Genomic DNA, 27377 nt, shown 5'->3' on the forward strand with positions numbered 1-27377 from the left:
TGTTGTGATCTGTTTCGTTTAAATGGTTTCCCACCTTAACTCCTGTTTTTCTGCGGCCCAGAATTGGCACTAAACACCTTTGGTGAATAAAGTACATTCAGGTTGAGCTGTGATTTATGGAGTCCCTCCATTTTCACACACGTCTGGGCTCCACAGACGCGCGCGCGTGTGTGCGTGTGTGCGTGCGTGCGTGTGTGTGTGTGTGTGTGTGTGTGTTTGGTATAGGCCTCCACAGCCTCACCTGAGGGGAGTTTGGGGTCTTGTAACTGGACTGTGGGTTGGTGGGGGAAGCCCTGCAGCTCAGCCCCAGTGACTGATGGGAGTAATTGAGTTTGTGGCGGTGCAGGCGCAGAGGTTGGGGGTGTATACTGGCCCCGCAGGATTTCTCTCACCCGGGTCAAAGGAGATGGGAACGGGCCTCGCCGTATCTGGGTTGTGGTCCACTCCCTGGCTTGGCACCAATGCTATGCTTCATTAGCTGCAGCTACAGGGTGCAGCTGGGCCGGCAGCCAGAGATGCGAGCTGTTCTGGGTTAGACCGACATAAACAGGACCAGAACCAAATGTGGAAACTCTGCAGGTGGCTGAAATTAAGCTGTATAAAGAGAGCCAAACTGTGGGCAGCTTGTGGTGGTGAGTGGTGTGGATGTGACATGAAATCTTTATGTTTTCACATCTGTGTGTTCAGAGTTGGGTCGTAGCTCTTTACATTTACTCAGTTACATTTACTTGAGTAAATCTTTGGGAAGAAATTTACTTTTAGGAGTATTTTTACAACGCTGCATGTTTTACTTTTACTGACAGGTGGATAGTCGCCAAAAGATTTATTGAAGTAAAAGTAGCACCACTTCAACATATTTTTACTCAAGTAAAAGTAAAAAGTAGCCAAGAAATTACTCAAGGAAGAGTGAAAAAGTATTTGGTAAAAAGTCTACTCAAGTACTGAGTAACTGATCAAGTTATCAAGCATTTAATATTTAAAAATTACATCATCAGATGGACCAAAATATTAAGTTAAGTGGAAATTTTGGCATTTTAAGGACAAAAATGGCAATAATTCATACAACAAAAAATAACTGTATTTTTTCCAAATCAGTTTCTTTCAATAAGAAACATGTAAGCGTAGTAGAAATACTCCTAAAACTACTTTAAAAAAGTTATAGTAAAAGTAATTAGTTATTGCTTTTACTAGAGTAACTTTACTATGAAGTATCGTTACTCTTGAGTAAAATGTCTGGATTAGATTAATTGATTGAATAACGTCAACTAAGTTAGTAATTGATTAATCGCTAACTGGAGAATACAGACTCAAAAAAGACACAGTCAGAGCAATAATTTAGCCAAAACTGTGAAAAAAATAATAATTTTGTTTTAAGTTTAAAATAAAAACAAAATTAAAAACTTTGTCAGTAAATATGTTTTGCCCAGAACTCAAGTCTCATAGTTTTAGCTTCTTCTGGTTCGGATTCACTAAATGAATGCTATCTTACTGCATTTTTGGCAATAAAATATTTATTTCTCATTTTAAAAAGAGATAAAATTATTAACTTATTGTATTTCTATTATTGATTGATTTTAAAAAGTCTTAAATGTTCAATTAAAAAAGTCTGTAGAAGATTAATCGTCAGAATAATCAATTGTTAGAAAACTGATGCTCAGAGACGTTCTCCATCCAATCTTATGGAGTTTCAGTTGTTTTGTAAATGAGAATAAGCAAAACTTTCCGTTTCTAAAGCTGGTCGAGAGAAACGTGAACGCATTTCTGTTCACACTTTGAGTCTGAAAAGAGTCGGCTGTGTATCAGGACAGGGTGAAAAAGGCCAAGAAGCCACTAAAGCTTCTGACAGAAGAAAAACAACATGACAGAGAGGATGTAAAACATGTCGTTTTTTTCCCAGGTAGTTTTATTGTGAATGTGCCGTAAACAACAGGAGGGAAAGGGTGAAAGGTGAGGAGAAAGTGGATGAATGAGGCGGTCTCTTTCTGCCCTCTGCTGGACATTTTCAATCAGAGACGGAAACGTTTACGACCTTTCCTTTGGAGACCGGATAAAACACGCAAACACTGTAAACAAAAACATGTTTGGTTCTACCGTAGCGTAAACTTGAAGAGTCTTTTATAATAATCTGACCTGCTTGATTGTGGTGAGTTTATTCACAAGCGAGCGGCGATGTGCCATCTTTGTCACGGCGACCTTCGCCCCTCTGTAAGGTCACGTCTGAGAGGTTGTTTACAAGGCAGTCTGGATCCAAGGGATGTGCACAAAGTGGGAGCCCCGCGCTTTATTCACAACAGCTGGAGCAGAGGGAGGGGAGGTGCTGGCATTTGGCAGGGAGGGGTGAAAGGTCAAGTCTAACACCAATAAAGTGGAGACTTTGATCGTGGCGTTTATGGATGGAGGAGGCACGGCGCCTTCAGGGAGGAGGGAGTGGAGTTTGAAGAAAAAAGAAGTATGGAAAATGTAGGAATAAAGTTTTCTTTTTTTAAGATTTATCTACCTGAATCTGAAATACAAACATATCATATAATAAATAAACTTAGATTTATTCAAATCATCACAGCTTCTTCAACATTTATCTGTCTGTCAGACGTTATTCATCTTAGATGGATTCCTTTTTCAACACTCATTAATAATTCAATCAGGTTATCATTTAGAGATGATTATACCTATTATCTTCTTATCGTAAAACATAAACAAAATGTCATTATTTTTGCATTAATTATCTTGTTTCGAATAGATTAGAAACATTTAGTTTTTTAAATTGTTTTTCTGCATACAATAAATGTCTAAATTCTTCTAAAGCAGCATTTAATGGACCTTTACTGCCACCTACTGGACAAAAACGTTATATTGTCAGCAGGTTACGGTGCTTTTTCATCAAAGGAAAATGTCTCAATAAAATAAAATAAAACGCATTTCTTCAGAAATGAACAAACGTTAGGTATTGTGGTGTTTCTGCACAACATAAAGAATCAATTAAAGGAACGAGTGTCAACAAATAAGACATTTCCTGTAAAAGTTGCAATAAAAACAATTCTGATGCTCCTTTCATGTTGCATGCTTTTTGACATTATGGAGACAGAAAGAGGGAAAGGAAAAATATTTAAAAGAAAATTTATATTTTAATGAGATCAGAAAGAAACATTTCCATAAACAGAGTTAAAAACTAAATTTCCATCTATCACAGAACACAATATGGTTAAAACAACACTTAAGACTAACCTGACTGGGTTTTTCTAATAAAAAACAAAACAAAACAGAAAATCAGCTTTTACTCTGTATTTAACCATCAATTTGAACATTATGTCGACTTTTTCCTACTTTTTTCTCTACTATTATAAATTAAAATTTTGTTTATTAAAAAAAATTACAATTTCTACTCAGTAGCTTCTTTGTTGTACAGCGTGTTCAGAATTAATAAATAAATAATAAAGTCAAAAAAAGTCAAACAAAAAATAATAGATAAAAAGATAAAAAAGAAGAAAGATGAGAAAAAAGTAAATAAGAGAGAAAATATATATATTTATTTCAAGACAAAATGTAGCCCACATAATTTGAAAATAAAACAAATCAGCAAATCATTTGTTGTACACCTATACAGAAAAAAAATTTTTTGAAGTAAGAAAAAAAGTTACCATTTAAGAAAATAAGCTAAAAAAAATTAAGAAAAAAGTAAGGGCAAGAAAAAAAGAACAAAGTTAAAAAGCAAGAACATTTTAAAAAGTAATAGAAAAATGTGGCTTTATTTCTAGACAAAAGTCCGTAATATTTAAAAATCTAATTAAAATTAAAAATGTAAGAAATTACCGTGTAGTTCCAGCTGATGTCCAGCAGAGGTCAGGTTTTCCCCGAACACCAAACCGCAGGTGAATTTCCCCACCTTTCGGGCCAGCAGAACAGTGGTGCATCATGGTCGTTGTAGTCCCACCCGCCTCTGAGTGAGTAAAAACTACAAGCCTGACCATGTGACAGAGTAAACCCAGTGCGTTTTGTCTTGTGCGCGTTTGCGTGTCTGTCAGAAATTATGCGGAACTCGCAGGTCCCGTCAGCGCTGCAGCTTCCTATTTACTGAGAGGTTGACAGTCAGCCTGCAACAGTCACCGGCTTTCACCATGAAGTGGGTTTCTTTTTTTCCTTCTTTGACGCCCCTATAAAAAAAAAATAAAAAATTTTGTTTTTAAATGCTTTTTTAAAAAAAACTTTCGAGCGGTTTCAAAATGAAGTTTAACGGATACCTGAAGCTGCGGATCGGCGAGGCGCTGGACCTCAAACCGACCACCGTCTCAACGCGCCACACCGTCATCTTCAACAAGGCCCCCCAGACGCTGGACCCCTACATAGTGGTGAAGGTGGACGACTACAAGGTGGGGCAGACACACACCAAGCAGAAGACCAACATGCCCACGTACAACGAGGAGTTCTCCCTCAATGTCAACGACGGCAAGCAGATCGAGCTGGCGGTCTTCCACGACACCCCGCTCGGATATGATGACTTTGTGGCCAACTGCACCATCCAGTTCGAGGACATGATCAAAACATCCAACACGGGAGAGACCTTCGAGGGATGGGTGAGTGCAAGCATCTGGCACCCGTGAGGTCATAAACTGCGATTAAGTTCGCAATAAATGTCATTTAGCGAGGAGTATAATGGGTTCAATTCATCTTTATTATACAGAAATATCAGTCAATTAGAGTGGAGTCGGTGATGCAGTCCAGTCTGGTTGTATAACAGTTTAATTCAGGAATGATCCATGAAAGAAAGTTCAGAAAAGTGTTGAGTTTGCGGTTCACTGTAAAAGCACAAAATCGTTTTTTTGGGTCTAATTTCTAATTCAAATATCTTGCAACACTTGAAATAGGACACAACTAACTTACAAATAACTTTTCAGCAAGACATAAACGGTAGTTTTAAAAAAATAATTCATTTGTATTGATGGAAAAGTACTACTTCCACTTGTTACAAGACACTTTTTCCACATGTGAAATAATCTGCAAGTAGAACTCATTGTTTTTATAAATATTAAGCAATTATTTACTTAAAATAAGCTTAACAAGTTAATTTTGTTTGAGCATGCATGTGGGGACAGTGGAAAGGAAGAACTCCATTTCAACTTCCACCAAAAACAGGATCACACTGTAAAATCTATCAAGTGTTTTTGTCTAGTTTCTGCTGGAAATATATTACTACACTTAAAATAAGACAAAACTAACTTACAAGTAACTTTTTAGCAAACTATAGGAGCTTGTTTTAAGTAAATAATTCCTTAATATTGATAAAAAAATGCTGATTATTTCACTTCTAACAAGGCATTTTTCATGTTATAATTGAAATAATGTGGCAGCATTAGCACTTTTTTATATATATTAAAGAGTCATTGACTTATGTCTTGCTTAAAAGTTACTTGCATGTTAGTTTTATTTTATTTCAAGTGTATCAAGATATTTGCACTAGAAATGTGACCAAAATATTTGGTAAATTTCTGTGTTTTTAGTATGAATTTAGTGAAGACTTAAAAACATGAAACTCTGCTTGAGCTGCACTTTCTGCTGGAAAGAGAAGAAGAAGAAACAACAGCAACAATAACTCCATTACTGAGACAAACTTTAGCTCAACCAAGCAGTTTGTATTTGTTGATGCAGTGAAATAAGAAAATAACTGAACAATTTTAAAGGAGCATCAGTTTATTTAGGTTTTAAAAACCTTGGTGGTTCAGCAGTCAGCCCGTCGTTACACCACTGAGCAGCAGCAGCAGCGTTTTTGCATGTTTCCACTGGTTTTTGGAACCAGTGGAAACTCTTTTAGCTTGGATTCCTCGTTGCCATCACCCTAATCTCCAGCTCCATCCAGTGATTCTCCTATCAAGATTCAAGCCAGGATTGTGATGCTGCAAAACATAAATATCACTTCCAGTCTGAGAAAGCATGTCTTAAAACATGTTTACTGACATGTTTGCGTAATTACAGGAAAAACTAAGAGAACATGAAATTATTGGCAGGAAATAAACAATCATGATGTTTGTTTGAGACCATTTTTACACAAAATAACAGTAATGGTAGAGCCAGACAATATGGCTGGAAAACGCATCACGATATAAGCATTTCATATCAATCAATATTGATAGTTATTGATTAGTTTTTTTTTTGTTTTAAATATCTGAAATACTTCAAAATTTTTGGTGTGAGCTTTGCTGTTTTATCCATAATTTCCATAGTTTTTTAAAAATTCTTATGCAGTTATGAGGTAGAACTTTAAACTGCTCCTTTGCCAGTTACTCAACAGGTTGTTGCTAGGTAACCAAAGACAGAGAGAGAGAGAGTTGCTAGGTAACGAAAGAGTGAGAGAGTTGCTAGGTAACCACAGAGAGAGAGAGTCAGTTGATTCCACCAATCCTGCTTAGCTGGCCTAGAGATCAATAAACTTTTATTTCTAACAAATAAATCACATTAGAACTGGAAGACATTTTAAATATTAAAAATAAATAAAATGATAAATAAAATGGATATTGAAGTCTCTCTAAACAAAATTGTCTGTCAGAAAATGGGCTTGTTGAGACCAAAACCTGATTGAAAACATTTGGTAGAAAATCTGGCAATCATACAAATGGAAATTATTGAGCTCATTTTAATTTCTCATTCAGTTAAATGTTTTATTCATACATGAAAAAACCTCAAACCGAAGGAGGTCTGGTTAAGCCAATTATTTTTCATCACTTTGGAGGTTTTTATCTTCCAGTCTGATTCACTTCATGGAAATTTTACCTCATTTTGACTTTATTTAACCTACTCAACATGTTTGTCCCCAGAAATTAAATACTGACAAACCTTTAAAGACTTAAACTGTGATGTAAAATACAGAAACTATCCAGACTCAGAGATCACTGGAAAAACAAAATCTTACCAAGTATTTTTGGTCTAGATTTTAGCGCAAAGGTTTTAGTCCCGCCTTATTTTAAAAGAACCAACTTATAGGTAACTTCTCAGGAAGAAATGGGAGATTGTTTTTAATAAATAATTTCTTAATATTGATTAAAAAGTGGGGCTGCACAGTGGCGCAGTTGGTAGAGCTGTTGCCTTGCAGCAAGAAGGTTCTGGGTTCGATTCCCGGCTCCAGTCTTTCTGCATGGAGTTTGCATGTTCTCCCTGTGCATGGTGGGTTTTCTCCGGGTACTCCGGTTTCCTCCCACAGTCCAAAAACATGACTGTCAGGTTAATTGGCCTCTCCAAATTGCCCCTAGGTGTGAGTGTGTGTGTGCATGGTTGTGTGTGTCTCTGTGTTGCCCTGTGACAGACTGGTGACCTGTCCAGGTGAATCCCGCCTCTCGCCCGGTACGTTAGCTGGAGAGGCACCAGCACCTCCCGACCCCATTAAGGGACAAGGGTGTAAAGAAAATGGATGATTATAAAGTACTAATTTCACTGGCAGATTACTTCAATTTAAAAAAGAAATTTTTCCCATATTCTGTATCTTTCAAGAAGTTCAAAAGTTGATTGTAAGTTAATTTTGTCTCATTTCAAGTGAACTGAGGTATTTGCAATAGAAACTAGACCAAAGTATTTGATAAGATTTGTGTTTTTGCAGTGGAAATTTGAGGCAGGCTCCTGATCGGAGGGTTGAATGAGTCTCTGATATCAGATGCTCGCCCATTAATCAGACCAAGACAGAGAAGTTCACAGACTAAATGACCTTAAGCTAGTTTGGTTGATGGTAATCAGCTGCTAGCTCCTATAATTAGCAACATTTCTAGTGCAGCAAAGCTTTCTTTTTCCTCCATTGCATGTTTAGAGATCTTTCTCCTGAGAATGCAAACCAGCTTCTGTGAAAAGTTCACATTTAAGTAAAACGTATCAGTTCCCTGTTTTCAGTTTTTTTCACATAGTAGTTTACACTAAAGGTGTAACAAACGGAGCAACATTTGCAGCTAAGCTTTCTGAGTTAAAAACTCCTAATGGAGCTTAAACTGGACATTAAAAAGCATGTCTTTGTTTTATTTGGTGTTTTTAGGAAGAATTAAGCAAATCTCAGTCAGATCAATCAGAGAAAGTATTGCATTGGCGCTAATATTGTGGAGTATTGCAGTGACAACATTGGCTGTCACTCAGAGTTCCTCATCATTCTGATGAGTCCAACACTCTCTGTGACCTTTAGTGATTTCCTGACTCTTCAAATGGAACAGCCAACAAACAATGCACTCCAAAACTGTCTTTGGCTGTAGACACATCGCGTGCGCACCACGCTGGAGTGCAAAAGAAACTTCTCTTTTACATGCCGTCCGTAGCTGTGCTGCCACGGTACAACGATACCGTTAGCAAAATGAAACCTGGAGATTTAGGTTTTATTAGTCTAGTGCAGAGCGACACAGAAAAGAGAGAAGTCACGCAGAAAAACCACTGAAGAACAACTCAAAATTCAAGTTTTTACCTTCTACACGCAGACCTGTTGCCATAGCAACTGACTGACACCTGCTCTACTGATGATGTGTAAGAGAATTCTGCAGCACATCTACGTGTTAAAGTTGTCAAAGTCAAGCTAGCATAACTGACCTACGTTCCTCTCCCTTAATATTTATTTTTAAAATTAAATCTTTTTCCTTACTTTATCTAGTTGTCATAATGTTGACAATTAGTAACAAAACACTGCATCCCTTCTTCTTTTAAGTTTCATGCAAACATCTAAGACTTGCTATGCTGACAACTTCGCAGCTGCAACCAGCGGTAGCCATCGTAGGCGAGCAGCTTTTTACCCTCCATCAGGAAGCTGGGCTCGGATCTTGATGTTACGGTTGAACACTGATATTAGGATGATGTTATTTTTCCTATACGTTGTGCAAAAAAACGTAGCTGAAGCTGCAAAAACACAAACATTTAATGCTGAGATAATGCTTCACGTCCCAAATTGTTATTTCATCGGACAGGGTTTGTATGTCCGCTGTTTGAGCTGCTTGAAGCCACTTTACAGCAGATCTGAGAGCTTAAAGGATGATCTTTACTACACGTCCCACTGAGAAACACAGCAGGTCTGCGCTGTCCCTAAGCGAAGGACTCATTAACTAACATTTAAACTCCTTACAGGACGCGTCTCCTCTTTTTCTCAGGCCATCGCTCGGGCGCCTCGTGTTTCCATTTATTGGCTTACAGGCTTTGACTGCTATCGACAGCGAACACAGTGAGAAACCACACATGACGGCCCATGTGGCGAAACGTTAGCTCTGCTTAAGCGTGGCAAAGTGCATCAGCATGCACGTGGTCCAGACCTGCAGCAGCCCCCCTCACCCTGAGGCTGCACACACATCCTTGATCTCAGATGAATCTGTTTTCTTAAAGCAGCAGTGTCAGACTCATTTTCGTTTTGGGCCAAATCAACATTATGGAGGCTCTTAAAGGGCCGGTATTAATAAAACCTGTTTACAAACTGTTAAGATATCAATGAATTCTTAAAATTAAATGTTATTATTGAACATCTTTTCAGTCCCTCCAGGATTTTGTGATACTTTTTATGATTTTTTTAAAAATCAAAGTAAAATCAAAATATTTGAGTTTATTTATGACGGTAAATGTGACTTTTTATTACTCGCTTTATAGATCATGGATTATAATCTGACATCAATTAAGGTTGAGGCAGCTGTTTAGTACAAGTAAGAACGTTTTTTAACAATTTTTGATAAAAATCTGCAATAAACTCCCAATTAGCACCAAAAAATGCAGGGATTTTGTGATTTTACATCAATTCCCACAATAATTCTCAAGAAACTGGAGGGACTGATTGATATAATTTGGCAGTAAACAGATAAAAGCTGCGTTGAATTAATTGAAAACATAATATTTAATCACACTTAGTGTTTAGTCTAGAATCTAGAGGGCCACATAAAAAGCTGCAGCGGGCTGGATTTGGCCCACGGGCCTTGAGTTTGGCCCAAGTGGCTTAAAACAAAGTATTTCTGAAGATTATTGACACAGATCTGACCAAAACCAAAACGGCCTCGTTTACCGTTTGAAAGATAACTCTTCAGATAGGAGTTTCCCCGTTATGTTTTCTCTTTTTTCAACGTACTTTCGTCCCTCCAGGACCTGAATCCACTGCAGGAGTGTAAGCTGAACCTGTTCAGGCCTGGGGCGGCTGCACTTCTCTCTCTGCAACAGCAAAACTCTCAGGACTGTCTCACATGTGCAACATTTAGACACCAGTGAAGCGCGTCCAGAAAAGCTGCAGAGCTTTGGAAACACAAGCAGAAATGCCTCTCTGAAAGGTTTTACTGTAAAAACTCAAACCAAAGATTAATTTTTCAAACTTAACCGAATGTTTTTCCTTCTTAAATTTCTGAAAAGATAAACACTAACATTTATTACAAGCACATGCACTGCAAAAACAATCTAGTTTTTAGTTCACGTGTCTTGGTACTCTTGAAATAAAACAAAACTAATTTGCAACAAGATAGGAGCCTGTTTTTAAGTAAATAATTCCTTATTATTGGCAACAAAGTTATAGTTCCACTAGCAGATTATTTCACTTATAACAAGACACTTTACCCATGTTATAATCTGCCAGTGGATTTGTACCTTTTCATTCATTTCAAGGAATTACTGACTTAAAAGTTGCTTGTAAGTTAGTTTTCTTATTTCAAATGTACTGAAATATTTAAAATAGAAACTAGACCAAAAATACTTGGTAAAATTTTGTGGGTTATTTTCAGTGTTGGCATGAATTTCATGTAGCAATCAGAAATGCATGGTGCATTTTGCCCCAGCTTTCAGCAGAAAACAGCCCCTAGCTTGAGCTGTGAGACCCTGCTAGTTGTTGGAAATGGTGTGAAACTGGAACTTGGTCTGCAAATGTCTTTCTCACTTCAAGGCCCCAGCGTGAGGTTGTTATCTGCTAGATCTGAACTACGATGGGCTGCGTCTTTTTTTTTTTTTTTTTTGGTGCTTTGTTGTGCAGACGAAGCGCTGGGGCTGGTTCTCTTCGAGGTGCAAGCCTTTACACGCCCACTCTGCTGTTTATCACACTTTTTTCCCACTTGTTGATCATTTTCTCAGAGGCTCACAGCCAAGCGCTTCTCTTCTCTGTTGGCTCTTTTCCAGTTTCTCCCAAACCTCGTGTCCCCCCCCCTCCCCACCCCCCGTCTCCATGCCTATACAAAATCTTACCTAGTTTCTAATGCAAGTATCTTAGTACACTTGAAATCAGACAAAACTAACTCATAAGTAACTTTTCAGCAAGGTAGCATTCTTGTTTTAAGTAAATAATTCCTCAAAGGTGACCTATTAAGCTTCCTAGAACCAGTTAGAATAGGTCTATGTTAATTACATTTTATTGCACAACTTTTAGTCTGCTCAGTTCTGACCGTTTTGAGCTGTTTTAGGGCGTCTTGTCGCTTTAAATCTAAATGTGTTTCTGCTGGCCACGCCCCCAACTCAACATTTACACTCGCATGTGAAAATGGCTGCAAACAGATGCGCAATTGTAGAGGCGTACTCTTTTTTTTAAAGCAATAGTAGAGACTCCAGTAGTGGTATAACTAGCTGACCAAACCTGGCGGAGTTCCACTTGGGTTGCTAGGTAACGGGTGAGCTCCGCAGGGGTTGCTAGGTAACCGCCAGTGGCTGCTGATTACAGATGTAATTCCGTCTGATGTAATTGATTTAGTAATGTTACATTCTGGGAGCTTTTGAAATGGCTCATTTTCCAGACACTAAAAAACATTAACTAATTGCCAAAAACTGTCTGGATGTTTGATTTTAAAGCGTTCACGCCGTTTTTTTGTTTTGGTTTTTTTTCCTTTAAGAGCAAAATGTAAATTTTGAATAATACATCCCCTCTAATATTGCTTTTAACACATTTAGCTCTACCAGCGGCAGATTTTTTCACTTAAAACCAGTGAAACAATCCGTTAGCTGAACTAGTACTTTTTCATCAATATTAAGGAATTTACTTCTAAAAGCTGAAACGTCACTCATAAGTTAGTTTTGTCTTATTTCAAATGTACTAAGATATTTGCTGTAGAAGCTAGACCAAAAATACTTGGTAATATGTTGTGTTTTTGCAGTGCAGCCTCACATTTCCCTGCTGTATCAGAATTTCTCTGACATTTAGACCAAAAGGCCAGCTTCCTTCGCCTCCCGCCTGCAGATGACTCCACCGCTCTGACATCTTTGACTTCCTTAGCTGCTCAACACCTCCGCACTTCACATCGCGTTGCCCCCTCTCTATTGATTCCCCATTAAAGTATTTGTAGGCGCGAGTTGAGAAGCAGCGAATAAACTGAAAGTAGGTTAAAAACGACCCTCAACAATTTCCACCCACCTTCCTCTGTTTTAAAGTTATTTAAAGGTTTCCTCCTCTGTGGTTCGGTTTTACTATAATAGCCGCCTGTAGGCACACAAACTTCAGTTTGGACCTCACCAGCCACAGTAGTTGCGTCATTTTTATTTACTAAATAGAAAAAAGTCACAAATCTCATGTGAATAACCTAAAGATGATAATAATCCGCTACTAACTTATTATTATTGACTCAGTGTAAAGTTGTATCATTACAAAGAAAATGTGAAATTTTAATTTCTTTATTTAAAATTTTTTCATATGCATTGTTTTTTGTTTAAAGATGTATAATATAGGGCTGAAGCGATTAATCATGATTAATCGATTCTTGAAATAATCATCAACTAATTTTGTAATCGATTAATCATTAATTGGAGTGACTATAAGGATGATGTTAATGGTAAAAATATGCGTCCTATTCTACAAATGATCAATCGTTCACTAAAGGAATGTTCTGTTATTGCACTTTAGTCAATAAAATGCTTATTTTCCTATTCAAAAAATGAATTGAATAAATTTTTATTTGCATCATTTCTAATAAAAAAATAGATCAAGTGGTTAGTAAAAAATCTGCAGTGTGTTCCTATTTTTGTTCCGATTAATTGTCCAGATATTCAGTTACTAAAATAAACGTTAGTTGCAGCTCTATGTCTGCATGAATGGTTGGTTGAGGCTTCAGTGCTTATGTTGAAATTATGCAACTTTTGAGGAAAGGCGTAGACTATGTCAGATTATGTCATGGAAATTATGTGAAAGCTTTGGGGTTTTATGAACCAAAGTGACAATAACTCATATAAATAACATAATAAAAAAAAAAATCCAAATAATTTTCTTTCAATATGAAGTTTATAAAACTTTAACACAAACTTCAGGTGTGTTTGGTGAATTTCTGGTTAAAACATCCTTGTTTTCCTTCAGTGAAGTTACTCAGTTACTATGAAGTATCACTACTCTTACCTGAGTAGTGATACTTCATTATAAATTTACTAAAGTAAAAAGTACAGCATTACTCGAGTAAATATGTAGCTACTTACCAGAGTTGGATAGTAACTAACATTAACTCAATTACATTTACTTGAGTTATTTTTTTTGAAAGAAATAAAATAAATAATTACTTTTACTACGCTGTACTTTTTTACTTTTGCTTGAGTAATTTTATTATGAAGTATTTCTGCTCTTGAGTAAAATTTCTGGATTTTCTACCCACTGAATGAAAAACAAACATGTTTTAACCATAAATCCACCAGACACAGACTCACACCTGCAGTTTTTGTTAAAGTTTCATGAGTTTTATATTGAAAGAAACTAATTTGGAAATAATTTATTTAGCCTGATTTTGTTATTTTTAGTTACTTATATGAATTATTGTCATTTTTGTTCTTAAATTACCAAAATTTCCACTTAATTTTATAACTTATTCCGTCTGATGATGTCATTTTTAACCGTGAAATGACTGATAAATCGATCAGTTAGTCAGTACTTGAGTTGACTTTTTACCAAATACTTTTTTTACCCTTAACTGAGTGAAAATATGTTGAAGTATTTGCTGCTTTTACTTGGTTACTCTGAGCATGTCTGGGTAATGGGCTGGGGTTGCTAGGTAACCGGCTAGGGTTGCTAGGTAACAGGGCAATGCTACATTCTGGAGGTTTCTGAGACATAAAACATTAACTAATAGCTAAAAAAACATACTTGAGTATAATTTTTGGCTGCTCCATCTGTGTCTGAGGGGTTAGTTGGTTTTCACCCAGTAGCAGGTTAATATGTTTGTTCAGTCTGAATGTTTTCCACCTGAATCAGAGGGAGATAAAAACATAAGCTGCCTGGCTCATTGCTCAGGCCAAGGAGCGGTGAACATCGCCAACCCGCCTACCAGACGAGGCCGGGCCCAGAAACCGGCCCGCATGGCTGAAGCTGTTCAGGGTGGAAGTCTGATCCCTGTCTAGACTCAGGAAGTGACTGAAAACAGGAGCAGGGATCTCTAAGCTGAAGTGAAAACACGTTTTTACATTAAGCCTGTCGGTTGCCTTCATGCTCCACATGGCTCTGTTTGTGCCCTGTCAGGTTTTTCCAGGAAGGGTGTATCGAACATAAATAGATCTTACTTCGGTGACCCGAGTTTCCACTCGGTGGTTTCGGCAGGAAGTTTCTGTTCCCCCGCCTGCCTGTCAAGCAGACAGGCGGTGTCCATCTTTAAAAGTTTCTGTGATGTTTGGGTTTTGCAGCTTGTGAAATAAGTTGCGACTCGACCGGCCGGGCCCGTCGGACCGCCTTCCTGTAAAGCCCGTCAGATTCTTTCAGTGTTATGTAGCCTGAAAGGAATGAAAGCTATGCTCTGGGTAGAGTCGCCAAATATTGCACTCAAGTAAGAGTACAATTAAAAAACAAAATCTTACCAAGTGTTTCTGGGTTTAGTTTCTGGTTTAGTTCAAACTTTTCACCATGATGGTCAAAATTGTTAAGTTGAAAACACAAAAATCTAAACTTTTTTTTTCAATATAAAATTTTTAAAACAAGCTTTTGGTGCCTTTTTATTTTTAGTTGCTCAATAATAAACTAAACAATTTCATAGAAGTGGATGTGTTTCATTGTAGAAATTATTGTTTACTCACATGAAAAACAATCATTAATGCTTTTCTAGTTACTCCAAAATTAAGCTGTTTTATTTTTTAAAGATATTTATTTATTTTTTAAAAATGTTGAAAGTGTTCATCATCTGTATCAACCACTAATGCTTGTAGAGCAGATTTGTTCCCTTTTGGCCGCCCAAAGTCCTTCAGAGGGATGCTAATGGCATCTTGAAGCATTAGCATTAGCATTAGCATTCTGTCTCTGCTATTGTCACTGATTGACTCGTTTTTCTAGAGAACATAAAATCTTTGTTGTAAATTAAATACCTTCTGATAATAAATTCTTCTGTAGTCGGGCCAAATGTTAATTTTGTGTTTCCGTTTCCTTCTGGCGCGTTCATAAATAACAAAGTTGTTTGTGTGTCTGCAGATGGACTTGGAGCCAGAAGGCAAGGTTTACGTCCTGATTACGCTCACCGGATCCTTCACCGACGGTAGGGCGATGACTTTACTTCTTATTTTTGACGTCACGGTGAGCATCTTCTGAATGCATTCATGCAGGCGCCACTGTGTGACTCTGTTAGCTGAGAACCAGCATGTGTCAGCTGAGAGCTAGCATGTGTCAGCTGTCAGCTAGCTTTCCACAACACTACGAAGCTTTTGCACACAAACTGAATTGACTTGGTCATCATGAAACAGCGTTTTGCATCAGAGGGGTGGAAGGGACTTGCTGCCATGATAAAGGAGAAGTTGAGGCTGCATGCTGATCTGTTGCACCATGTCTCTGGGTTATTATTTCATACTTACTAAGCTTCTGTGTTCAGCCGATGCCTTGCTTGGTTTGAACTTTAAAAAAATAAACTACATTTAAAGTGTCCTAAAAATATCTAATAAACATATTGCAGGTTTAAAAATAATTTTAGCCCAATGAGCCAGGCTTGCTTTCTTATTTCTTCAACCATTTCTGAAGGTCTTTTGTTGTTTAATTCTTGAATTTTAGAATATTTTTCATGCATTTTCTTACATATTAACATATTGTGAAGTGTACGCTTTCAAAATTAGAAAAATGAACTACTGGTGGGAAAAAAAAGAAGTAGTGCCAGGCTTTAAAAAGAATAGCTAGTTACCGTAAATGAGCAGAATCTATTTATGTACGGCTACTGATGCAAAGACCATCTGATGCAATAAATCGACCTTTGTGCTGGAAATGTCAGCATCTTTAAATGAGACCTTTATTAAAATTAAAATTTTGAAAATTTTTATCTATTTAAGTCTTAACTTCTTCTAAAAACCTCCTAAATGCTTAAAAAACTTGTCCAGATGTTTTTTGGCAATAAATTAATGTTTTATGTTGTCCCAAGAACCTCCGGAAAGTAATGCAACACTGCACTGTTACCTAGCAACCAAAACTGAGCTGCAACGCGTTTGGTCAGCTGACTTTATTGCTGTATGCGCCGTACAATGGCTGCTGGAGAAGGCACATTTTTATTGTTGTTGACTTATCATCCAGAAACCACTTGTTACATTCTTGTTGGTTGTGCAGGAGGCTCCACTTCTGCTTTTCAAAGATGTACGGTTGTATAATTGTGCATTTGGTAGCAGCCATTTTCATGTGCGAGTGTAAACGTTGAGTTAGGGGCGCGGCCAGCAGCAGCTTATTTGGATTAAAGAGACAAGATGCCCTAAAACGGATAAAAACACAGAACTGAGCCGACTAAAATCTCATTATTTAGGATGATTTTGTGTGAAAAATGTAATGAACATGTTTTGTAATAAATTATGTAGGTAAAAAAAACAATCTCAAATGACATGCAAAATTTTTTCTGAGTGTTTCGCAGCTATAAAAATGTTCCTTACACGTTGGTAAGCGTAAGGGAGTTTGCTTATGCTGAAATTAACACTCTTCAGAGTATCGCAGCTTTTATTCGCAGGCCAGCGTGTGGGCTCAGCCTGCAAGTTTCCATAGCTCATGTGGTTTTCTTCTCTCTGCTGTACTTACACAACTCATTGCTTAGTGGAAGAAATGCAAATATTAAAGAAACCATGCAAGTCAAACAATTCACACGTACTTAAAGTTCTCTTCACCAAACGATGCATTTTATTGTTTTACCTGAATCCCTTCACTGTTTGGAACCAGCTGAAGATGTCCAGGTGGAACCTGACATGTCATGAAAGCAAAACGTTGTCACTCCTAGTCTACAAGTTTATCGTAAATTGCTGCTGAAGTTATTCAACAAAAAAAATGTTTCATTTTATTAATTAAAACTCTTTAAAATGGAGTTAAAACGCTCTTCTTCAGCATTAACACAAAGTTGGATTAGCTTTATTATGGCTCTAAATGGCGGTCTCTTATTTTAAGTTTAAATAGGTCAGAACACCGCGAACAGAACTGATTATGTTTCATCTATAAACAACATTTACGACTCGGTTCTTTGACCCGGTTTGTGTCCAACATCAACAACACCTAACAGTTGTTTAACCTCAACTTTCCAGTCCCACATGTGACCAGGAAGTATTTAAAAAACACTACTTAATGTTTAAAACGGCGAAAATAAATTAAGGCGGTAATTTTAATGAAGTCTAATCAAACTCATGATCTGTAGCTTTTTATGTGGCCCTCAAGACTCAAAGTTACATCAGTGATTCCCCACTGTTTATCAAAATCTGAAAAATTCACACAAAATCTACAGATTTCTGATTTCACTGAAATTGTTTCTCAAAATGGGCCACAAACATTGGGTTTCAGTGATGACTGCCTCAGCCTTGATGTCAAGTTATATCTGCGACCAGTACGGTGATTAATAAAAAGCCATATTTAGTATCATATATTGTAAAAAGTTCTTACAATTATTTCTAAATTAGCACCACAAAATCTGTGATTTTTTATTACGAAATCAACTCAAAGACAATCATGAAATCTTGGAAAGACTGATGAGTAGAAAAGATGTTCAATATTATTTAATTTAAAGAAACACTATTTATAGATATTTTAGCAAATAACTGGGTTTTATCAACACATTCTGTCACAACCGGCCGTTTAAGAACATTCAGATTTTAGCTTTGGCCCAAAATGAAAATGACTTTGACTCCCTGCTTTAGGGGATGATCACAGATTAACTATAAGTGACAAAAATAATATAAATTTCACTTCCATTCAGTCATTAAACATTAAAAATGTGCATAAATGAGAGGAAAACGTGGCACACCTGATCATGACTTGGTGGAATAAGTTCCCAATATTTCAGAATGGGAGCGGATCAAAAGCAAAATAAAAATGTATTTAAACGTTTTGCACTGAAATGTTCAAAATGTTTTACTAATGGTGGAAAAATGTAGAATGTTGCACTCAGTCTGTGTGTTTCAGCTCTGGCCTGAAAATGTTGTAGTTAATCAGTTAATGCATGATAAATTAAAAAGAAATCGATCATTTCCATTCTGATTATTAATACCTTCTAGTGGACTATCCTGTTTATGGACTTCAGAATCCATTTTATTTACAGTTTCTGTGATGCCTGGTTTTTATTTCTGTTTTATTTGTTGTTTTACTTTGGATATTTAAAATATCTTCCAGTTTATTGGTGCTTCACAAGGCGAACCTGCAGTTTTATGCCATTATAAATATATCACTGGAAAATAGTCTTAAAACAACGATATAGTCATTTACACTGACATGCTAGTTACTGTTAAACAGCTGTGTAGGATCCAAAAATAATAAAACACATTAAAAAATAAATATGACATAGATGGGAGTTCGCGGTGCGTTAGTGGGAAACCGAATCCTCATATGACGGCTGTCTGATTATTGTTTAGTTTATTTATATTTTAGGAAGTTGGTGCACAGTTGGAGCTTTACTGAACAATCCTAAATCCAAACAAGCAACAACACAAAGCAGAACTTTTTCACTGAACTACAAATCAACCCGTTTCTATGGCTGTGAGACACTAAAAGGTGACCTACTGTGCTTCCTTGAACATGAGCGATTATATTGTGCAAAAAATGTACAAAATAAATTTTTTTCACATTTTTTGCACAAAATCATTCTGATATAGTGAGATTTTAGTCTGATCAGTTCAGAATGAGCTGCTTTAGTGCATCTTGTCATTTTAAATCCAAACTAACTGCAGCTGGAATCGCCAAGCTCAACTCGACGTTTAGCCATGAAAATGGCTGCAAACAGATGTGCTATTATACAACCGTACATCTTTGAAAATCAGTAGTAGAGCCTCCTGCACAACCATCAAGGATGCAGCAAGTGGCTTCTGGATGGAAAGTCAACAACAAAAAACACTTTTCCTTTCCAGCAGCCATTGCACAGTGACATATTATTGTCACTTTGGTCCTTAAATACCAACATTTCCAATTGACTTCATATTTTGGTCCATCTGATGATGTAATTTTGAAATATTAAATGATAATTTGATCAGTTAACCAGTACTTGAGTAGACATTTTACTAAGTACTTTTTTACTTGAGTAAAACTTTTGGCGACTCTACCCACCTGTGGGTGACGGGCTGGGGTTGCTAGGTTACGCGCAGTGTTGCATTGCATTCCAAAGGTTTTTATAGACAACATAAAACATTAAATAATTGCTAAAAAAAAAAACGGGGGGATTTTTTTATAAGCAGTAGAGACCAAAATGGAAATACAAAAACATGCTAAAGGTGAATTTTCCCCCTTTAAAGATGGCGTTTCGAAGCGTTTTCCATTATTTGATCCCAAACGATCCGCCGGTCTCGTTGCAGATGTCGCTGTAATGAAGGAAAACACCCACAAGCAGTTTACGAGGGAGCGGCAGGGCGCCGTGAGGCGACGGATCCACCAGGTCAACGGGCACAAGTTCATGTCCACTTACCTCCGTCAGCCCACCTTCTGCTTCCACTGCAAGGAGTTCATCTGGTGAGTCCGACCTGCCGGAACCGAGCCGTAGCCGAGTCGGAACCGAGTCGGAACCGAGTCGGAACCGAGCCGAAATTGTCTGGAGGAGAACTGACTGTTTCCTCTCCTCTTTTGCAGGGGTGTGTTCGGAAAACAAGGTTACCAGTGTCAAGGTGTGCAGGCCGGCTGTCCTCTTTGTTCGCCTGTTGGTCATCTGCTGCAGAGGCGACTGTAACCCTGTGTGTGTTTTCAGTGTGTACGTGTGTGGTTCACAAGCGGTGCCACCAGCTGGTTGTCACTGTGTGTCCACGCATGAAGAGATCAACCAAAGAGAAGGTAACGCCTGCTTGTTTCTGCCTCTTGTCTCTTCATTTTCACACAACTTTAAGGAACTTTTTGCGTTAATTCAGAAAGGCCTAAAATAGCAGCCCACTCGCACACATGCAAGTTCACCCACTCAGCACCTGCAGAGATCAGCAGCGTTTACAGCTTCCTGTTTCTGTCTGAGTCGACCACTGAGCCAGAACGACGCACTTTGCTAAACTTTCCCACGTGAGCTGCTCATGTATTTACATCTCTACAGATACTCACTACTGATCTGCATTTTGTACAAAAGCAAAAGTTTCTCCGGTTTTTGGTTAATCCTGAGCAAATGAAGCAAAGACACAAAGACTGTTAAATATTAAATGACAAGTAGCACCATAAAAGGCATTCATCAGAGAAAGGAAGAAGGAAACAGAAGTAGAAGGAAAGAAAACATGTTGAAGAATGCTGATGAAACACCAAACTTTGCATAAGCCAAAAAGTAGTGATAGCAAAGTCTGCAGAGTGTCAGAAGTGGAGTTTTAAATGCCGATGTATCAAATTAGGATGAGGAAGTTCAGAGAAATATTATCTGAGAGCAGCAGCCTGAACACCCATCAAACCGGCACCATCCCCAGTAATTTAAACGCTCGTTTAAATTATTTAAATTATTACACATTTAAACCAGGAGTCCCAACACACTTAAAACTCAATATTTACATACAGTTCTTGTTCTTTCACATTAAATTAAACTATTTCTTATGTGTTAAGTCAGTGAGGATTGCCAAACTTCTTTCTGTTTGATAAATGATCTAATTAGGAGAGATTTTTCTACAGAGTTGTTTTATGACTTTCTTCAAAATAAAAGTGTTATGCTTTTATAAACATCTACAAAATCCAAGATGTCGTTCACATCATTTGCTTTAAAGACTCAAACGCGCTACTTCTTCATGTGACATGGAAAACCATTAGCAGGAAGACAGATGCAGACTTTCATAACCTTGGTTCATCCTTGGGCAAAATTTGATGCTTGTTGTTGCAAAATGTGTGAATCTAACCCAGAACAAAGCAAAACTTTGTGAAGATGCTGATGACAGCTGGTAAGAGCCGTTATCCGTACCGATAGGAACTGAAAGGAAGAAGATCTGGAAAACACGTCTTCAGAGGCCTTTTATTTTAGGAGAAACAAAATGTTTAGTGTTTTCCCCCCAAATGTGGAAAGGTTTTAGACACCATCTCCACTGGCTGTATCATGTTAGGCAAACTTGTTTGCTGATGCAACTCGGAAGATGGATTAAGCAAAGAACACGTTGTGGTTGTTTCAATGAAAACCTCAAGACATCAGTCAGCTTTGTTGCATTTTCTCGTTTCAAGTTCACAGAGCTAAATTAGCTCCAAAGTGTTTTTCTGCTTGTCTAACTGACTTTATTTAACTAATCTGACCTGTACTGATTAATTTACTGTCTCCATTGTGTTCTTACAGGATGCAACTCAAGGTTTCAGCATCAACGTCCCTCACAAGTTCAGCACTCACACCTACAAGTCTCCCACCTTCTGTGACCACTGTGGTTCGCTGCTGTGGGGAATAGTTCGCCAGGGCCTGCACTGCAAAAGTACAGCAAACCTAAAAGTCGGGATCTCGTTTATCTTTTGGTTTGTCTAATTCATATATTTATCCTCCTGTTTTCAGTTTGTAAAATGAATGTTCACATCCGCTGCAAAGGCAACGTCGCCCCAAGCTGCGGCGTCAACAGCGTGGAGCTGGCTAACAAGCTAGCAGAGATGGGTCTGCAGGCCGGAGGACTCTCCAAGCGAAACACGATGGTAAAAAGACTTTTCTCACGTTACTCTGGGTGACCGCTGGATCTCTGTGAACGTGTCGACCTTTTCCAGCAGGTTAAAGAGCCGAGGAGGCAGCCGTCCGAGAGAACGGAGAGTACGACCACAGAGGCTCAGCCGGAGACCCCGCGGCTGGGGATCTCAGATTTTACCTTCCTTCAGGTTCTTGGCAAAGGAAGCTTCGGCAAGGTGGGAGCGACTGCGAGCGATATGGGAGAAACAGCCATAGCTTTTATGATGGAACAGGTTTCTTTCACAAATATAAACGGATCATTGTTTCATTGCCCACAACAACATATTTTTATGGGTTCTGCATGTATATTTTTAGCCAGTATTCATGCTGAGTGGATATTTCAAGGCTCCACATAATCGCCAGAGTTAGATCTGCAGCTGCAATAAAGTTTGCACTGAAGTCTTATTGGATGTGATTGTTTAATACTGTAAGAAAGCAAACATGCTGAGGTTGTGCTTTTCTTATTGATGCTTTATTTGCAGTTATGTCACAGGGTTCAAAGAATTAATCAGATTAATTGGTTGTTGAGATAATCATTAACTGGAGCATACAGACTCTTGAAAAAGACTGTTTGCTAAAAGAACAACATATTCAGAGTAGTAATAAAACCAAAACTGTATAAAATAAATGTAGATTTCTCATTTGAAATAAAAAATACCTCAGTCTATAAATATGTTTTAGTATTTTAAATGCAAAATGTATTTTCATGGTTCAGTTTTTCCTTAATTACTGCGCTGAGTATGTTACTCTGTCAGCAAAGGGCCTTTTTAGAGTCTGTTATGATTATTTGATTAATAATTGGTCGACAATTATTTTAATAATCAATTAATCATAATGAATCAGAAATAGTCTGATTAATCAGAATAATGTTTTAGTCCTAATAAAGTGTAATATAAAACAACTGTTACTCAAACTAATTATTGAAACTAAATTAGTTTTAATAATTGATTCATCACGATTAATTCGATTAATCGTTTCAGCGCTAAGAAAGTGTAATAGCAATAACAAAAATATATAGTTATTTTGCCCCAACAAAGTTGTTTTTTTAAATCTAAAGATTAATTATAATTACTCAAAGTTGCTTACAGTAACTAGAAATCCAATAAAATTAAACTGATTGACCAGATAAGACAGAGAATTTGTTTGATTCATATAAATACTGTAAACATGTTAACGATTAATCGCTATCTGATACTCCAGTTAATGATTAATCGATTACCAAAGCAGTGGACATTTGTTCCTATCATCTATTAATCGTTTCATCGCTAATGAAGCGTAATATCAATAAAAATAATATATATTTATTTTGCCCCAACAAAATCGTCTTTTTAAATCTTAATAAGTTTAATTATAATTGCTCAAAGCTGCTGACTGTATCCAGCAGTTGAGAAACTGCCTGTTTCATGTGTGTACTGTAATTACGTGGTTTCTGCAGGTGATGCTGGCGAAACTAAACAGCAAAGATCACGTCTTCGCCATCAAGGTGCTGAAGAAGGACATCATCCTGCAGGACGACGACGTGGAGTGCACCATGACGGAGAAGCGGGTTCTGTCTCTGGCCCGCTGCCACCCGTACCTCACGCAGCTCTACTGCTGTTTCCAAACACCGGTCAGTGACGCATGAACACACTCGGTCTGTGAAGGAATCCTCCTGGTTTAGATCTGTAATACTTTATTTTTACAAAGACCATAAACATCGCTCTTCCAAAAACACCAAAGTTATTTTATTACCTGTGGCAACATTATTTTTAGGGGGATTTTTTTGCCGCATGTATGCATATTTCAAGGCTTCACAGAAATGCTTTTTATATAGCTTTATGTTAATAGTTTGTACTAAAGTCTTATTAAATATGATTGTTTAATACTATGAGAAAGTAAACATGCTCAGCTTGTGCTTTTCTTATTCATGCTTCTTTTGCATATGTTCTTTTTTAGGGCTAGAACGATTAATTGGGTTAATCGTGATTAATCAATTGTTGAAAAAATCATCAACTAATTTAGTAGTCAATTAATTGGAGTGTCAGAATCTAAAAAGGGCCTAAAGAACAACATATTCAGAGAAATAATAAAGTCAAAACTGTACAAAATAATATATATATTTTGCATTTAAGATAAAAAGAAAATCCTGGTCTGTATTTATGATTTACCCAGAAATCCTCAAGTAGCAGTTTTAGCTTCACCTGTTTCAAATTCACTAAACAAATGTTACATTATTGCATTTTAGGCAATAAAACGTTTATTTTTTTAAAAGGATTTTAATTATTTGTTTAATTACATCTTTAGATGTATTTTTAATATATAAAAAAAGGCTTAAGTGGTTAAGTGAAAAATCTGCAGAAAGAGCCATTTTATCTGATCAATCGATTAATCATCAGAATTAGGCCTGTCGCGATAAACGATAAATCAATTAATCGGACGATAAATTAAACCTATCGACCTCATTTTAATTATGTCTTTATCGTCTCTTCCGGCCTTTTTTCTTTCTCTTGATGACACTGAATAAAAAAAGGTTCAGCTCCGGTGCTCTCCACTGACCCTCCCTTCCTCATTTCCTTAGTCTAATGTCCAGCGCACACGACATGAGTTGTCGCCGACTGTCGGCCCATTTTCAAACCTGAGAGACACATTAGCCGACAGAAATCCTAGGTACAGTATAACGGTTCGATCGGGTTCGTCGTGCCGTGTGGTGTCCAGCCACATGGGCACAAAATAACGGCTACAAGTCCAGTTAACTAATTTTAAAACCAGGCATTAATCAATGCTTTACTAGAATCTACCTGTGATGCATGTGGCTAGAATCAGCGTAAAGTCCTGACTGAATGAAAATCATTATAACCTATTTATGTCACGTTAACGAAGAACAGCTGAAAACCTACCGGGTTTATTAACTGCGGTAGCAATTTGGCTCCAACTCCTCTCTTTGTCATTTCTATATTCTTTGCACGAAATGTTGAATAGATATTAATGTTGTTTCCACATATCATCTTCAATGTCCGCTGGACTTCGTGTTGCGCCGTGTCAGCTGTTTGGGATTCCCCTCCGTAATTTCCCCTCAGAAAGCGCGGAGGAGAATCCGCGCTTTCTGATTGGCTACCTGTCACATTCAACAGACATTTTATTTTTGTTTTTTGTTGTTTTATTTATTTAGTTTATGAGTTCCAGTGTTACGTGTTATTTTGAAAATAAATATCAGGAAATCGCATGTATTATTAGTCATTTCCATTAAATCAGTGTCAAAAGGTCTTGAAACAATATTATTGTTTATCACAATAATTTTTTAGACAATTAATCGTCCAGCAAAATTTGTTATCATGACAGGCCTAGTCAGAATAATCGATTTCTAAAATAATTATTCGCCACCCTAATCTATTTTCACTTCTGATGTATTTCCAGCATTGTACACAAAAATACTTGTGTACAATGTATTGATCATCTGTCTTCCTTCCCAGAAGAGAGACAGATCATCTGCATAAAGTTAAAGGTTTTAGCCCAATTACTCGATCAATCACCTGAATAATTGATTACTAAAATAATCACTACTTGCAACCCTAACTGATTTGCATATTTAAACATATTTCTAATATTTCATAAAAAAGACTAAAGTGGTTAAATGAATAACAGATTACTAAAATACCAGCCAGTGAATCACAAACACACAGTCTGTGAAGGAATGCTCCTCCTGATTTAATCCTGATTCATCCAGCCGTCTGGACGTTAATGTCATGTAACTCGTGTAAACACATTTTTTGTTTGCTCAGCTGAGGTTTTCAGGCTGGTGTCAAGCGATGACGCAGCGACACTGCTAATGGCTGTGAGATTAATCACCTGTAGGCGGGAACAACACCGCCGCTGTTGCAGCTCATGCACCAGAACGCTTCCTTGTTTTCAGGAAATTTGAATTTTCAGGTCATTCTGCGGGTTTAATTATGGATCTGTCGCTCCTGCCAGGGATTAATTATTCTGTGTTGGCAGATAAATACAGGAGTGTGTCGAAGTTTTTAATGGATTTCCTGTTCAGAGTCTGTTTAAGCTGGTAGCTCCCAGTTACTGGTTAGGAGAGGCAGGAAGAAAATGGGACGGAAGAGAGAGAATATGAAAGAGAGAATGAAGAAGGAATTAATGAAAGAAAGGAAGGGTGAAAGAAAGGAGGAAGGAAGAAAAGAGAATCAAGATTTAAAGAAAGAACTGAGGAAGCAAGAATAAGGAGAGAAGGAATATAGAAGGAAAGGGAAAAGGAGAGAGAGAAATGAGGAAGGAAGGAAAGAGAGAAAGAAAAGAAGTCAAAGAGTTTCTGCAGAACGCTGATGTTGGGGAAAACAGACAAGAAGTACTGATGGCAAACTGCAGCTTTTAGTTTGAAGTTGTGATTTAGAAGATTTATCAGACGAGGACGAATTTAAGATAAATAATTCAGTAGGAGCTTGAAGACCTAGCAAACCAGCACCATACTCAGTAATTTAAACGTGATTCAAACATTCTTACCTGAGCTGTGAACACTGTATTTACATACACTTAAAAAAAGACGCCTTATAACCCTTTTTCTTTCTGTTTCATGTTAAATTAAGCTAAACTTTTCCTGTTTTAGATCAGTTAGAATCGCCAAAATAATTTAAATCTGCTGAATGATAGATGGAGAAATTTTTGTGTTAAAAATATATGCTGAAAGAAGGAAAATAAAACAAAGCGTGGATGTTTTGTGATGTTAATATGTTATTAATGAAATAAATTAATAAATAACAGATTTTGCACAAATTCCAGTGGTTCAGAGCCTAAAAGAAAATCCTCCCATCTTTTAAAAATACAAAGCAGTTAAAAAATCTGAACTGGTTCCTTGATGTGGGATTTCCAGCTCAGGCGTGTCCCGTCTCATTCCCATCGGCTACTGTTTGCTGACGCCATTGTGATTACAGATTAGATAAAACACAAAGAATTACAGAAATCCAAATGACGTCTATAAGCAGGAATGACTGTCTTAAAGTCTTGTAATGAACGTAGGCCTTCACGTCACTTTAACTCAGTGAAATCATATTTTTAGTTTCTAGGTGTAATTTCCTCAACTGGTCAGCAGGTGGCAGCAGATTTCCAGACTTTAATCTGACAGAATGACTCAGAAGAAGCCGGGTTTAGACACAGGATGCCCATAATCTGCTCTAGATGCTCAAATCATTCCTGACCTACTTCTTCTTTCTGGGAAGAATTGATCTGATGGTGCGACTGGTTCTCAGTTTATTCTGCATTTCTTCGCTATCAGCTCTTTCCTGGAAATCACCGCAGACGCTGTCAAGCATTGTTGTGAAGTCACCTTGTGCAAAAGGTGTTAAATTATCGCAGATGTTGATTTTAGTCTGGCGTCTACGTAAGTGCTGCTGTGGAAAGAGAAGCGGAGGAAATGAGTAAGGCTTGTGGTTACGTCTGTAGAGGCGGACACAGGTGTATTTTTAATTCTCCACTTAGTCTCCAATG

General features: G+C 37.4%; 1 protein-coding gene across 3 annotated transcripts in view; it reads left to right on the forward strand.

The window, feature by feature from the left end:
* Positions 1 to 215: 215 nt before the first annotated feature.
* Positions 216 to 27377, forward strand: part of prkcha (protein kinase C, eta, a) — a 41819-nt gene continuing 14657 nt past the window's right edge. The window contains exons 1-9 of one of the 3 annotated variants that reach the window (XM_081603410.1): positions 216 to 632; positions 15314 to 15377; positions 19627 to 19780; positions 19898 to 19932; positions 20013 to 20095; positions 21546 to 21675; positions 21753 to 21886; positions 21956 to 22090; positions 23350 to 23523. In XM_081603410.1, coding sequence (XP_081459536.1) covers positions 15314 to 15377; positions 19627 to 19780; positions 19898 to 19932; positions 20013 to 20095; positions 21546 to 21675; positions 21753 to 21886; positions 21956 to 22090; positions 23350 to 23523 — 909 coding nt within the window. In that variant the 5' untranslated portion in view covers positions 216 to 632. Of the gene's footprint in view, positions 633 to 4141; positions 4569 to 15313; positions 15378 to 19626; positions 19781 to 19897; positions 19933 to 20012; positions 20096 to 21545; positions 21676 to 21752; positions 21887 to 21955; positions 22091 to 23349; positions 23524 to 27377 lie in introns of those variants that run through there. The other 2 variants (XM_008400027.3, XM_008400028.3) reach the window with 2 other exon arrangements.

Source organism: Poecilia reticulata, chromosome 22 (genome assembly GCF_904066995.2).
Source record: "Poecilia reticulata chromosome 22, P_reticulata-male-v2, whole genome shotgun sequence".
Classification (NCBI taxonomy): Eukaryota; Metazoa; Chordata; class Actinopteri; order Cyprinodontiformes; family Poeciliidae; genus Poecilia; species Poecilia reticulata.